Here is a 15305-nt window from a genome sequence, read left to right on the forward strand (position 1 = left end):
GGCTGGATTTAGAGTGTGTGATGCTGGGATTCAGAGTATGATGCTAGGATCAATGGTGTAAGCGCTACCTGCCCCTGGATAAAATATAAGAGACAGAAAGAGGGCTGCTGTTGTTTTGCTTGTCACTTGCCACTCGCTGTTTGTTTTGCTGCCTTCTGCCCACCATGAACTGTTTCTCTTCTGCAATGCCCCTCTGCCATGTGCCACCCGGCCTTAGAGCCAGCCAATGACAAACTGAAATCTCTACAAACTGTGAGCTAAATAAACCTTTCCTCCTTTAACTTGCAGGTGTCAGTTATTCTGTCTCAGCCATGAGAAAAATTAACTAAGATGCCACCTGTACCCCTGAGCTATGGCTGAATGGCCCTTCTCCCCTCCAAAGTCTCCATCCCTCCTGGCACCTGGTCACAGATCCTTGCCATTGAGCCTGGAACTTTGCTCCAGCTGAGTCGCACAATGAGGGATTCATGGTTGACAATGACAGTGGGGAACCAGACAGCCCCAACAAGGCCAGAAAGAAAGGACTGTGTGTGTGTTAAATATGCTTTTCTCCAAATGCACACAAGAGATGAGAAATGGCCCTTAGAGACACCGCCACCCTCAGCCAAGCTTCCTCTCCAGCTGCCTCCCAGCTCTCCTCCTCTGCAGGAACCTTAGGCGCAGCCACAGACAGTAAGGTCACTCGGCAGCAAGGACTTTCTTTCCACAAGTGCATAAGAGCTCTTTCCCTACTTGCTTTTCCAAACCAGAAGCACAGACCCAGCATATCTAGATCATTAGTTCAGGCCAGAATCAATGATGAGGAAAAGAGATTTCACTCCCGCCTTCCAGTCTTTAGGGAATAGGGGTGATCGGGAGTGTCCTTCGGCCCAGAGTACTAGGTGACCTTGGAGAAGCCACGTCTGCTCTGGAGGGAGACAAACAGGCACCTTCCCTGGGGCCATGGACCCACACATGTCCCTGCCCAGCTTGACCTTGCTATAACATACCCTGCCTTGCGTGACTTCAAAAGAAATTGAACCTATGAGTGGGAGTCAGGAGGAGGAATAAAAAGGGAGAAAAAAAGAGCCAAAGGAAAGGGAGGGACTGAGTGCAATGAAGGTCTTGTCTTCCCCTCTCTCTCTCTCACACACACACATGCACGCACATGCACACGACCACAGTTGGTTATAATCAATCAGTCAATCAATTTCTCTCTCTCTCTCTCTCTCCAGGCTGCCCTCTCTGATGCAGCCTCCTCTTCCTGGCTTCTGCTACCACTCCCTCCACCTTTGCCAAGCACCTGAGCAGATGAAACATGTGGAAGGCCCAGGGTAGAAGAGAGGATTTGAAGATTGCCAACACAGAGAAATGATAGCTGCCTGAGCTGACAGATACACTAATTACCCTGATCCGATCATTACATGTTGTACATTTGTATTAAAATATCACACTGTGCAATTAAAAGTATTTTTTAAAAAGACAGAATGAGCCTGGGTCAGCCTCCCCCAGCTTCGAATCATCCCCAGGTCATTCACCCAGCCCTGTGGGATGGGTTAACTCCTCCCCGCCCCGCCTTCAGGCTTTGAGCCCCCACACGCCATTCCTTCATTCATTTCTATTTCCTGTCTCCCCAGGGCTGCACTCACAGCTACAACCATTCACGTTCAGTATGAAGATGCACAGAATAGGAAAGGGTAAATTCCACCCCTAATTGCAATATTCCCTAACTGCTAAGTTCCAGAGCCACCACATCAACCCAATTATGGGAAGCCCTGGCAGGGGGCTCCAAGGCCCAAGAGCCCTGACCCCCTCAGAGGCACCTGGTCCTCCCCAGTACCTCGTGGCAGCTGCTTGACTCTCCCCAGTCCTGTCCTCCCCGGGTCCCGCTGTCAGGGGATGGGGCTCCAGGGCCTCAGTTCCCACACAGAGGGAAGGCAGGAAGGTAGGCAGCCATTCTGGGCTTGGGCAGCAGCTGGGAGCCCTGCTACCCCAAGCTAGCCATCATAAATGCTACCTCTGGGTGAGCAGGGCCAGGGACACCAGGAGAGAAGGATCCCCATGCCCTTCTCTTGGGAGTTTCCAGTGATAGGGGAAGCACGGTTATTTTGAGCTCTCTTTGTAGCCCTAGTACTTTTCACAGGGAGGTGCTGAGTCCAGCTGAATGGAAATCAGAGGAAAAGCAGTGGATGGCGGGGAATCGGGGAGGAACTCAGCACAAGGACTCCAGCTGCCCCTGCATGGGCCGAGGCTGGCTTTGGACCATGAGTCCCACAGGGTCAGCTCCTCAAGCCTGGGCTCTGAAGGATAGCAGACATAACTCACCCCATCTCCCCAGCCCATCCCCACCACCCATAACACATGTGTCTGCACAGTCAGGTGCACTCAGGCACGCTTGAACAGCTGCAGCTTCAGGGAGCACCTGTGCCTCCTTACGGAGAAGGCGGCCGGGGCTGGGGCAGGCTGGGATTCAGCCGCATGCCTCACTGTGCCCTTTAGTCTGCCCACCCTGCTCCTCCCCAAATGCTCTGGAAGAAGATGCCGGAGCCCTTAGGAAGAGGACCAAGGGAACCCTACCCGGGAAGGGGCGAGCTCTTTCAATTGCGCCAAGGACCAGTGCCTCATTTTACAAATTCTGAGATCTGATCAGTCACACAGTCTCCTTGTTTATAGCACACCCCCAGGGGGCTCTGAGAACACAGCCTCTGGGCCAATCCACAGGCAGAACTGCTTAGAATGGAGAGGGCAGAAAAGGAAAACTGTCTAATCAGCTACTGTTGCCCCAAGAGCCTATGATCTGGAGATTTTGAACAAGTCACATCATTTATTCAGGCTGTTACACCCCCACACACACACTGTACAACAGGGACGGTGATGGCTGACCCAAGGCCCACACGGTGATACTGAGGGCTGCAGGGACAGGAGCTGTGATTGCCCTTCCTGAATGGCTAGAGTGGGGAGTGAGTGGGCAGAGGTAGGGGTGGGGCATGCAGGAAAGGGGTCTGAGTTCTGCCTGCCATGCATGGCTCATACTGGCTTTGCCTCCCTGCTTCCCCAGGACTACAGATTGAACACAGGAAGGGGCTGGGGATTTAGCTCAGCAGCACAGCACCTGCCTGGCAAGCGCAAGGTCATGAGTTCAATTCCCGGTACCGGAAAACAAAACAAAACAAAAAAACAAACAAAAAAAAGATCAAACACAGGAGTGCTCTACCACGGAGCTACATTCCCAGACCTTTTTAGAGATAGGGTCTCACTAAATTTCCCAGTCTGGCTTCCAATTTGGGATCCTCCTGCCTCACCCTCCAAAGTAGCTGGGATTACAGGCTAGGATTACAGCTGAGATTACAGTAGCTGCCCCACTGGCTCTGACTTTTCTTATGCCTGAAGGTATGTATTGCACATAGCAAAAGCTGAAATCCAGAAGCCACTGGGTGGTAACAGGTAACTTCCTTTCTTGGCCTTATCCTTGGCCTTGGAGGCTGCCTGGAGCACCAAATGCTCTGGAGGTTCAGTGGCTTTTTTTTTTTTTTTCTGGTACTGAGGATTGAACCCAGTGCCTTTGTACTGAGCTACATCCCCAGCCCTTTTTATTTCTTTTTAAATTTTGAGATAGGGCCTCACTAAGTCACTAAATGGCCCAGGCTGATCTCAAACTTGGGACCATCCTGCCTCAGCCCCTGAGAATGCCGAGATTTCAGGTGTTCCCCACTACTCCTCACGATCAGTGACCACTGTAGTGAGCGCCACACCTCATACCCTCCCCTCCTAAGTGGCGCGGTCTGGAAGGGACCTCCTCATGCCTGGCAGACTCCATCCTTATCTGTAAGTCACCCTGGGAGGAAGCTGCCACAGCAGCCCGAACTCACCTTTGGATCTGGGGAGCCCTGGTTGTGTTTAATCTTAGAGCAGTCTCTAGGGAGGGGCTGCCAGCCGGGCACTCCCTGGGGGCAGAGTCACACTGACTGCTCAGTCCCTCTGGGCCTGGATCCAAATTCACCCATCAGTCTGACTACCTCTTGGAACAGTGTGTTCCAGGCATGCAAATGAAGGATTGCTGGGATGAATCCTTCCCAGAAATTAATGTTTGGCATGAAATAGCTCGTGAGGCATAAAGAATAACCACCTGAAAGCTGGAGGGATGCAACGCTGTAACACTGCCAGGGTAGACAGCAGCCCCTTCCCTTGGTCAAGACTAACTGAGGGTGAAAAGCCTCCCCCTGGCTGCAGAACCCAGGAGACAGCCCCATGTATGGACAAGAAAAGTGCAGCGAGGAATGCATAATGATGGCAAATGCTTACCTGGCTCTTGCCCTGCATTAGGTGCTATTCTTCTTTTTTTTTTTTTTTTTTTTTTTTGGTACCAGGAATCGAACTCAGGACCTTGCATTTGACAGGCAGGCGCTTGTGCCACTGAGATATATCCCCGGCCCTAGGCGCTATTCTGACACCTCATAGGAATCTACTTAATCCTCACCAAAATTTATTTAATCCTCACCAACCTATGTCATAGATAGGAGTTCTAGGGGAAGACTGAGAATCAGAGTTTGCTTAACACATTAACAACTGAGCTGTAATTCCTGTCTTGCTACTGGGCATCTACGGGCATGGCTGTCCATCAGGCAGCTTTTTATTAATTTTACTAGTAAAAAGCCCAATAAAAGTGATTAAAGGCCAGGCGTGGTGGTGCACGCCTGTAATCCCAGCACTCGGGAGGCTGAGGCAGGAGGATCATTGCGAGTTCGAGACCAGCCTGGGCTACAAAGTGAGCTCAAGGTCAGCCTGAACTGCTAGTGAGACCCCTGTCTCAAAAAGACCAAAAAAAAAAGTGATTAGACCCAACTGTACCACCAGTGGTACAAGCCACCCAATAGGACAGTCATGCATCTACCCTGGTGGTTCAAGCCAGCAGGAATGTGTTAACTTGCACAAAATCAGAGCAAGTGACGGAAGCCAGGGGAACCAGACAATGTGCCTCTTAGAAAATGTGCACATGAGCTGGGCACAATGGCATATGCCTGCAAACCCAGCCACTCAGGAGGCTGAGGTAAGAGATCAGAAGTTCAAGGCCAGCCTGGGCAACTTAGTGAGGCTCTACCTCAACATAACATGTAAACAGGGCTCCCTCCAGCTGGGATGTAGGTCAGCACTCCCTGGGCACAATCCTCTGGCCTACAAGAGAAGGAAACAGTTGAGCGAATGTGGAAACTGGTGATCAGAGCTAAGTAACTGGCCCAGGCCCACAGGAACGCAAAACCCCGAAAGGCAGCGATTTTTGTCTGTTGAGTTCCCTTCTGCATCCACCGTGCCTACAACAGTGACACACAGTAAGTGCTCACTAATAAAATCCTTGTTGTGTGAATGAATGCGTATGGTTACACACACCATAGTAGTGACCTAGGGATTTGAACCCAGGCCTGGCTTCTGGCTTCACTCCTTTGCTGCTTCCTGTTTTAACCACCCCCTGTGATCCCCCAGCTGGCCCTTCCAGCTGCTCAGAGGGCATCACCCTGCACCATCTGAGATGTCTGGTTCGAGACAAGCAAATCCAGTGGCAGGTAGAACCCGCCTAGATCAGGAAAGTCTACACAGCAAATCCCAAAGCCAGGCCGAGCAGCGTTTCTACTCAGCCACAGCCTTCCCTCACCACGAGGATGCCTCCGGGCAGGGAAGGGAATGGCATCTTGATTCTTCCAACCCAGGGGTCCTTCCTGGACTTGCTGCCAGCCCGCCTGCTGCCCCTCTATCCACTGTCCTCCTGCAGAGCTGCACCAACTCAGCAGAATAGAAAGGCAAGACCCAGCCAGGACAGGACAAAGATGAAGTAGTGGCCATTCAAGGTCAGGCACGCTCCCCTAGGGCTGGGGAACTGGGATGGCAGGCACGGAAGAGGCTTCTCCAGCCATCTCCAAAGCCCTGCCTCATGCAGTGTTAGTGAGGCCCCCTCACATCTGCTGCCCCACGGTGAAAGGACTAGAATGAGTTCCAGCTGCGGTGCAGGTCCGCAGTCCCAGGCCAGCTCTGGAGAGGGCTTCTCGGGCCCTGCCAGATCTTCCACAAGGTACACGCTTTGCCCAGGGATTAAAACCAAACCACTCATAGGTGAAGCCAGTCAGACTCCTCTGTGGGGAAAAGGCACTGTCTATACAAACACCGACACTTATTCTTCCCCTGCTCTTCTGTGCATGTCACGCCTCAAAGCTGAAAGAAGTAATGTGCTTGGATGAGCCCCCACCCCACAAGAAAAGACCCCAAGTTGCCTGAGAAAAACTGCAGACTGTTGAGCAAAGCCAACTCACAACACAGCGGCGGTCTCTGCTCCTCCAGGGACCAGGGCCAGGTCTAGATGAGACATCACTGGGATGACTACCCCAGCCCCCAAAAAGCTCCAGCTCCTCCCTGGGCCAGGTGCACAGGGATCATGGTGAGGATGAAGCCCAAGAGGTTTCCAGAAAAAGGAGGCAGGGATACCAGGGGATGAGGCCTGGATGTGTCTGGAGCCAAGCAGGGCAGAGACTTGCCACACACAGGGAGAGAAGCCCAGGAGTGGGGGTCAGTGGGTCTATTCCCCAGGGGCATGGGGAGGGGGTAGGGCTGGACACCCTGGCTTGGACCCCTGATGCTGACTCACCCCCTCGGGCCCTGACACACGCTGCAGGTTGCAGTGGCTGCCAGGCCACTGCTTGCCACCAGGACGCCAGGCACGTCCTACTGCATCAGAGCTGCGTGCCCCCTCCCACCTGCCCCTCTGGCTCAGCCTGGGGGCATCCGGCAGGGCTATTTTTGCTGTTTTCCAGCGCCTCTGCTGACCAGAGATATTTCCAGCAGCCCAAAAGCTGGAGTTGGACTAAGCAGGGGAGGTGGCCGGAAGGACTAACGGCCATCCTGTTCCTCATTGTCGCCCCCCTGATGCGAGTGCCAGGTTAGCGAGAGCTGGAGAAGTGGCTCTGGACATCTATTACACTGAGATGCCCCCTCCAGGCAGCCAGGCTCTGGTCGGACTCCAGTCCACCTTCCGGCGGGGCCCCCAGACACTGAATTTCGTCCTCCTCAGCCCTACCCCATCCCAACGGGGGCTCCAGCCCAGCCAGCCTCGGCCTCTCCCCACTGCAGGGGCCCAGGGCCTCCTCTGTCCTTGCACCCCTTCTCTGCTGCCCCAGGGAGAGCATACTCCTCTATCTCCGCAGGGAGCTGGGGGGAGTGCAGAGGGAGAGCCAGGAGCACGGTGGGCTGGGGGCAGCCCAGGCACCTGTGGAATGAGGCCAGGAGGAGCCCCTGGGGGCGGGGGGATTGGGATAGGTCACCGCTCCCCTTGTAGTTAAAATGGAAACCCCTGTGCCCGAGACAAGTGGGAAAGGTAAATGGAGGAGTCCAGAGAGGGAAGTGGGGGTGTCCACACCTGGGGGCGCGGGCTGCTGCAGGGGCCGAGAGCCCTAGGTAGTGCTGAGTCATGAGATTTGGAGGAGGCAGGGGCGCGCCCGCCCCTAGCGCGCTGCTCCCCTGGACCTCGTTGCAGGCGGCGCCTTGTCCTCTGCTCTCCCGCCCCTCTCGGACCCGGGTCTGGGGCTCCCAGAGCTCCGCGGACCCTTCCCACTCCTCTCACGACGGCAGGGCCGGGGATCCCCGAGGCTTTAGGCGGGGGCAAAAAGCCTTCGCTGGGGTGTCCGGCGGCAGGGGAGGGGGCACGGCGCAGAGCCGGCAAAGGAAGGTGGCCCCCCTCCGCGTCGCAGCTCGGGCGGGGCGACCCAAAAGGACGCCGGCCCCGCCGGCCCCCCACGCCGACCTCCTCCGGACGCCCCGAACTCCCCCGAAGGACGCGCGGGCGCCCGGCCCCTCGGCCTCCAAGTTCCCGCCCTGCCCACCTCCCGGGCTCCGAGGCCCCGGCCCGTCTGGTCAGGGCCGGGAGGAGAAACTTTGCGGGGAGGTCGACCCGCGGCGCGGATGCGGACTCACCGAGCGCGGCTGCAGCGGGCGGGAGGTCCCGGTTCCCCAGGCGTCGAGCTGCGGGGTGCGCGGCGCTGGCCACGGCTCGCAGCGGCGTCCGGTCCCCGGGCGCGGAGTCCCCGCTCCGCCCCGGCCCCAACTCCGCGCGAAGTGCCTGTGCCGCAAGACTTGCTGAGCTTAGCAGTCTGCGCGAGGCGCGGAGGGAGGGGGCCTGATCGATGTGCGAGCGCGGCGGGCGCTGCAGTGCGGGGAGGAGCCCGGGGCGGCGCGGGAGGAGGCCGGGCTGGGCGGGGCGGGCCGGTGCGGGACGGAGCTCGCCAGCCCCGGCTCGGCGCCCCCACCTCCTGCTCAAGGTCACGGCCGCTGCTCCGGGTCAGGAAGAGCGGGACGGGGCCGCATCCTCCCACCCGAAGGACGGGCTGTGCGCCGGAGCCAGCTTCTCCCCGCCCTCCAGAACCCGCTGCAACCCGAGGCTCAATTATTGGGCTCAGAAACCTTGATAAGCATTTGGGGTCCTCGAACCCCTTTCTTCCTATCTTGCCCTAGTAAGGCGACCTCTACCTATACTGCTCACCGGGATGGTGGGGGGCTTCTGAGCTTAAAGACTTAGGATTCCTGGGGCAAGGTAAAGGTGCTTGAGGCCTTCGAAAATAGGGGTCCTTCCGGGGAGAGAAAGGGGAGAGTGCTGGAGGGAACTACGACCCGACCGGACTTTTGCTAACCGTGTGAGGCGTGCCTTTTAGGCTGGGAATTATGGTCAGTTTGCTAAATGGGGAAACAGCCTTGAAGGGTGCTGGGCCTAGGAGCTTAGACAGCGAGCGGTGCTGCTGAGGCAGAGCCTGGGGACACAGAATTGCAAGTTCAGCTCGAGCCGGGCCTTGAGGAACGGGCCGCCCCGGGCCAGGGAGGGGTTGGCGGGGGTCTGGGGTGGGGAGGGGTGCACCACAGAATACAGGGCACCGGGAGCTTTGCACACGTCAACGCTTTTGGAACCAACTTTTGTAATGGGGCAATAGCGTTCTGCCTCTCTCCTGGCTACCCAGCAGTATTCACCTGAGATCAGCCCTCCATACTTATTTGCTGCATGAGAAAATAAGAGATGAAATGAAGGCAAAGTGAGGGGTGCGAAGAGCAAGTGGGGTTTCAGGGTTGGGGGAGAGAACAGGCGGTGCGTGGTCTTTTCTCCGTAGCTTTGCCAATAATGCCAGCTAGGGTGCAGGGATCACCCCAGTCAGCTTGCTTCAAAGCAAAGGGGATGAAACCTCAGCGTCTGCAGATGGAGTCCTCTGGGGAGCCTAAATGAGGTCGAAGCCCACAGCCCCTTGGCAGCCGGCTTCTGTAGGGCAGCCACACAGGGCAGCAGAGGAGGTGGGGAGTCACGTTTGAATCTAGGAGGAAAGAGACAAGGCTCGGGACAGTCATCCTGCTGCTTTTCGCCTCAGAGAGGATGCCCAACCCCACTCCCAGCCAGGTGTGTGCCAGGACTTGTAGCCTCCCCACCGGGACAGGCACCACTCCTTTGGGTCCTCTCTGTCCCCTTTCTGACAGTGGGTATCTCCACTGACATTGTGCATCTTCACGGGGCCACAGCCCCCATGCTAACTGGCTAACACACTGTCCACGGCCAATCAGAGCCTGTGTCAAACTGGTGCCCCAAAATGTCTACTAAGCACGCCTGGGAACTTAAGATCAGAGGAAGCCAGCCTTCCTTTCCAGACTACTGGGAGAGTCAATGCTCCAATCAATTTGGTTAAATGAAAAATGTGCTGTCCCTGGCTACAGCCTTAATGTTCTTTTAATTCGTCAGGACCAGTAGTGTCTGAGTTATAAACCTAATCAGGACTCCAGCATCCCTTTTGCTTATTCCCCCAGGCTTCAGGAGCTGGAGGAATAAAGAATGGAAAAGGTATCCACCCCCTCCACACCCAGCTTATTATTAGACACTTCACTTTCAGCTGTTCATCGTTTTAAAAAGATGAGCCCTGAATAGTCTTAGACCACCACCATCTATCTACGGGCCTGAGGGCAATCCCTCTGCTGCCATACAAAGCCATTTTGAACCCTTGAATGGGTGTTTGTCTTTTGGTGGGAGTGTGAGATACAATCTCACTATGCAGCACAGGCTGGCGTCAAACTCTCAATCCTCCTACCTCCGCCTCCCAGAGCTGGGGTTACAGGTGTACACCCCCATACCCATCTGAGTATCTGCCTAACACTGAGAGTTATCCACAGAGAAAATCCACTGTCTACTGGATTACACTGTTTCACACTTTCTACTGAATAGTGCCCCTGTGCAGCTTCATTCTCTGGCTTTTCCTATGTAGGAGAGGGGAGAGCAGAGCAGCATCTCTTGCCGCCATAGCTGTCCAGGGGAAGGGTTAGAAGGAGCTGAAAGCCCTGTGCTCTCCCCACACCCCTTGTCCACTGCTTAAAGCATTGCACTTTTCTCCGTCCTTGCTCACAGGTCCACTGCATTCACACTTGGATGTGACACTTGGGTTGCTTCCCCTCCCTGTCTGTGAAAGTCTTAGACCGCACACAGCTTTTCAAAGCATCACTTGTTATTATAGCAAACAGAAAGGCCCAGCAGGAGGAGGACCTTCACCTCTGCAGCCCTGCCATCTCCACCTCTTCCCCACACACTCAGGAACCTGAAGTCTTCATCCTCTCACCCCTACATGCATCCATCTTGCTCTTCTGGATTGGTTCGTATTGTTCCTGACAATTAAGCCAGCGATGGGCGACTGGCCTCGCTCGGCAGCACACCTGCCTGCCTGACTGGAATTGCATAAATGGGTTTTTAAAACCCACATGCAATTCCTGTCACTGAAGGTCCAGATTTTTTTCTCTAATCTGATTTTGTAGACATACTAAGCCTAAATGTAAATTTTATTTGTTAATATATTCATACTAGAGTCCACTTAATTTTTAGATCTCTCATAAAAATGCTTTCAGTATGGAAAACATTAAATCATCAGATGGGGGATGAAACATGGATAAAATAAAGTTAAATATCATACAATCTACATGATATCTTGAGTTTTAGTTAAAAATAAAAATCCTGGCCTGAACTGCATAGCAAGACCGTCTCAAAAAGACATAATAAAATAAAAAGTAAAAATAAAAATCCTGGTCTCCTAACAGGTGGTGAAGGCCAGCCCTTCCTAAGAAGCTGATTTAGTGGACCATAATTATTCTCTGAGCAATGAACAAAAGAATAAAACAAATAAAATATTTCATGCAAATAAAATACTTAGATACAACCGAATGGGAAGGGCAGAGAAGGACTGTTCATCTGTAACTTCATATTTAGAAAAGGGAAGTGCCTTAAAGTTTTCAGGACCATAGTTGCATATAGAAGAAATTCACTAACTTGTAAACCACAGAATTTTATCAGATTCTAGAAATTAGAGAATATCATGAAGACTTCATCTTTTCACATTCTTCCAGCCCCTAATTTATCTGAAAGTAGAAACAGTTGTTCCCCTTCTCAGATTCAATAGGGTATAATCTAAATTACCAAAGCAGACTATTCCTTCCTCAAAAGCACACATCACACAGTACTATGCCCCGTGCAAGTTACACCGAGCCTTTGTTTTCACCCTTCTGGTAGAGGGAAAGGCTCTGCATTATTCTGTCCAGTGTTGCAGTTGTCTCCACAGCTACTCCCCTTGCGCCCTTTTGGTAGTCTACGGATGAGGAAGAGATGCTCTATGCAGGACAGTGTGTGCCTTCTGGAATGTGAATCGTTAATGGCCCAGAACTAGCAATCACCCAAAGACTATGTCTTTCCTTTCCAGAGGGCGAATGTGGTCTTTGAAGCTCCCTATCGAGAGGAGATAAAAAGGAAGTCAGTTGAAACACTTTCTGAATAATTAACCCTGGCACTTTAATATCCAGTGTCCATTAAAACCCTCTATAAATTGGGTTGATATCACAGAACTGCCCTTGGGATGAGCGTCAGCTGTGGGAGATGACCACTACACTCTCAGCAGAGGATGTTGGGGAAGGCACTGTCGGATCGATACTAGCCTTGTTTGGTGTCCCAGGCCTTCTGCCACCCTTCTCTGCACCACAGGAGCAAATGTAGAGCAAAGTCTCTGATGTTTCAGATTCATCCTGTGCCCACTGCCTATCAGTCGGTGATATTTTACCACCGAACTCGTAGGATATCATCTGTTAGGAACCCTGCTAAAAGCTGGCAATGTGGAGGGGACACTTTCGTACCTTAGGGAGCTCACAGCCTCCTCCAGGCAGGGCGTGAGATACTTGGATGTGCACCAATAGAGGGTAGAAGGGGCCACTGCAGCAAGAGCCTCAACTCAAGCTGGTGGAATGGCAGTCCTCCCTACCGGAGGAAACTTCCAACTGCCTCCAGAGGAAGGACCGGCGCTCCAGGGAGGAGTGAAAAGAAAGGCATGCTAGGCAGAGACCACAGCAGTAGGATAAAAATACACAGCGTGTGCATTGAAGAGCTTGAAGATTAGAGCCAGAACGGTCTGTGGCCTTGGACATAAGGCTTAACTTCTGCAAACCCTCAACCTCATTAGTTGAATGGAGACTTCAACACCTCCCCTGAGGGACTGTTGTGAAGACTGAATAACAATGTTTATAAACACTGAGCAGAGCCTTAACAAAAGGTATCTGCCATTACCATGGCCAGGGAGTGAAAACGACTGTGAGGCCTGTGTAAGGTATGCTGGGGAGGCAGAGGCAAGACCGGGCTAGATTCTCCAGACCAGCCACTTGGATTTTTTTTCCAGAGGCACTGGAACTCGTGTAAGGAGCCAAGTGCATGAGAAAATCAATTTATATTTGAGAAAAACCACTCACATCTGGAGCTAGGTTGGGGCCTGTACGGACTGTTCCCCTGCTGGCCTCTTGCAAAAGGTCACATAGTCTAGTGCTCACCAGTTTGGGTTCTTGAGTCACACTGCTTGGATTTGAATCTTAGCTCACATCTCAGAAGCCTGAGTCCTTGGCCAGGTTAGTGCCCTTTTGGGAGTGAGATGAGCTGAGGTAATCTAAGTACACAGCACAGCCTCTGATGCTTATTAAGTGCTCTTTAAGTGCGAGGCGTCACACTTTTACTCTGGCTTCAGGAGGCCAGCAAGTCTAGCAGTGTTGCCCATGTCATTTGCCTCAGAATGGCTGAATGACTTTCCAGAGGAAGCCCAGTGAGTCTAGATGTCATGAGATGGCTGTTCACTTCCTCATACTTGACTGCCTGACCTGTTGTTGGATCGAACACCTTGAGCTAGGACAAGCTAAGCACCTTCATCTCCTGCCAAAACATTGCCATGTGCAAGGCCTCTTTCTAGACAAAAGATCCTGTGTGTGCGCAGTGGAGACCAAGTACTGCCCACACCCCGTGAAGTCTGTTTCCTGAGTTTGTAGCATTGATATGCTGGATAAGGTTCTATTCTGAGAAGGATCCTAGCTGGGGCCACTCCTGCTGGTGCTGCAGTTCCACTTTCCCAGGCGGGCCAGTCAGCCTGTGATCTCCCACACTTTTCTTTATGTAATTCATCACTATAGGTCTTCTTGGACTGACTTCCTTTTTGCCAGGAACACAGTGAATATGCCCAGTCTCAGTCCCCAATGAGGGGACACTGCTTGTGGTGGGTGAGGAATACGCTAGATCCGAGTACCGTGGCGGAGCTGCTACCCACCTCCCAGCAGGTCCCAGAGGGTGGGATCCCTGCTTAGACCTGTGTACGTACTGGCTGAGGCAGCAAATACGTGGGCCTTAAGGAAGGTGTTGAAACATATTTCCATCCAGTTTAAGAGAAAAGGATGTTCACTCAGTTCTCTAAATTAAGACTTTGGTAAGCTTATTCAACTAGTGATAGGAAAAAGAAAACCACAGTCCATCAGGACATCAGCAGTTATTTTGGGGAGATTCTAGGAATAGTCTATTGCTTTGGGGAACCATATGCCTCAGACGCCAGGCTCAAGAGTCACTGGAAGCCTTCAATCTTCTCTTCCTAAGGGCTGATTCTGAGTTCAAACCCTGCCTCCTCTGTGTACCAGCTGATAGTATTTAGTTCTCTCTGAAGCCCAACTTTCCTATCTGTAAACTGGGTGTGACAGTACTGATCTCATTGGGTGTCATGAAGAGTCAATGATTTGGCGCATACAAATATTCAGGACATGCCTCACACATACTAAGTGTTGTGTGAGCTCTTATTACTTCCACCTTTATCATGCTTCTTCCTTGGCTTTCCCTTGACATGTCTCATTCTGGCCATTTCCTGTCCTAGTCAGACAACACCTATACTGGAACAATTTGTAGTCAGTGCCTCTACCTGGTCTAGTGGTACTTAAAGGAGCTGCAGTCAAACCCAACTTACACCATCACGATGTGATATGTGTACATACCAATCCTCCAAATGCCTATAATTATTTTGTATTGAAAATATACGCTAATTTTAAAACTTTGGGGCCAAAAAATGAAACCACTAAACTTGTAAGGGGTGGGCCAAGTAAGGACAAAGTGCCCTAGGATCTCCTACAGTAAAGTCCCGTGTCGTCCCCGCCGCCCCCCCGCCCCCGTACCGGGGATCAAACTCATGACCTTGCGCTTGCCGGGCAGGGCGCTGTGTAGCTGAGCTAAATTCCAAGCCCCTCAATAAATAAACACTTATTTTAAGTGTTCCAGGCCCCCATCCTCAGCAAGGCCACCTGGCCAGTTTGGCAATGAACTAGTTCAAGTGTCAGTTCAAATTTTCACCCTTCTGAGGCCTTGGTCTTTCATCCCTGGTTTTGTTAGCTACACAGGCCCAGGAGAGCAACAAGCAGGAATGATCTGTTTGCACGGTTCCCTTCTCCACTGAATTCTGAGCTCCTTGTACACAGTGGCCATGCTCTGTAGTCTGTAAATTTATATAACCTTGTGCAGGGCTGAGACTATAGGGGGTGCTCAATGTGCTGGACACATACGTAGATCAACGCTAGTTTAATTGGCTTCTATCAATCCATTGGTAGATCGTGACTCCAAAGCCTGCTGCCCCAGCTCCGGGAGCCAAAGGAGCAAGCAGTCCAATCCTGGCCCTCTGCTGCCCTCTGCTGTTGCTCATTAGAAGTTCCTGGTAGCTTGTCCCGGGGCTAAAAGCCCAATGCTCTCCTCCAACATCTCATCCCATTCACCTTCCTACATGTTTCAGAGCATTAGATTAACACTAGAAGCAAAAAAAGGAATTGATGGCCTTTAGTTCAGACTAGTTCAAACTATGGGCCACTTTCTGGGTAAGAAACCATTAGCCTTGGGCATAGCCTCCAAGGATCTGGCAGACACAGAACAAGAAACAGCCATGCTCCTTATTTCAGACTCTAAGGCTAATAATTAAGGGACAATTTTTCATCAAAATGGTGTTCTTACC

At 52.5% G+C, this 15305-nt stretch overlaps 2 protein-coding genes across 2 annotated transcripts in view; one reads left to right on the forward strand and one right to left on the reverse strand.

The window, feature by feature from the left end:
* Positions 1-8155, reverse strand: part of Syt2 (synaptotagmin II) — a 104886-nt gene extending 96731 nt beyond the window's left edge. The window contains exon 1 of the mRNA XM_005375225.1: positions 7933-8155. The gene's annotated coding sequence lies outside the window, so the exon portion shown is untranslated. The remainder of the gene's footprint in view (positions 1-7932) is intronic.
* Positions 7430-8098, forward strand: LOC102006209. The gene has a single exon (XM_005375478.1). The coding sequence runs from the start codon at positions 7430-7432 to the stop codon at positions 8096-8098; it is 669 nt and encodes a 222-aa protein (XP_005375535.1).
* Positions 8156-15305: the final 7150 nt, after the last annotated feature.

This window comes from Chinchilla lanigera, unplaced genomic scaffold (assembly GCF_000276665.1).
Source record: "Chinchilla lanigera isolate Chin_1 unplaced genomic scaffold, ChiLan1.0 scaffold00005, whole genome shotgun sequence".
Taxonomy (NCBI): domain Eukaryota; kingdom Metazoa; phylum Chordata; class Mammalia; order Rodentia; family Chinchillidae; genus Chinchilla; species Chinchilla lanigera.

Bases quoted from the DNA above. Each gene is read 5' to 3' on its own strand.
- LOC102006209 (XM_005375478.1), top strand. From the start codon at position 7,430: ATGAGATTTGGAGGAGGCAGGGGCGCGCCCGCCCCTAGCGCGCTGCTC.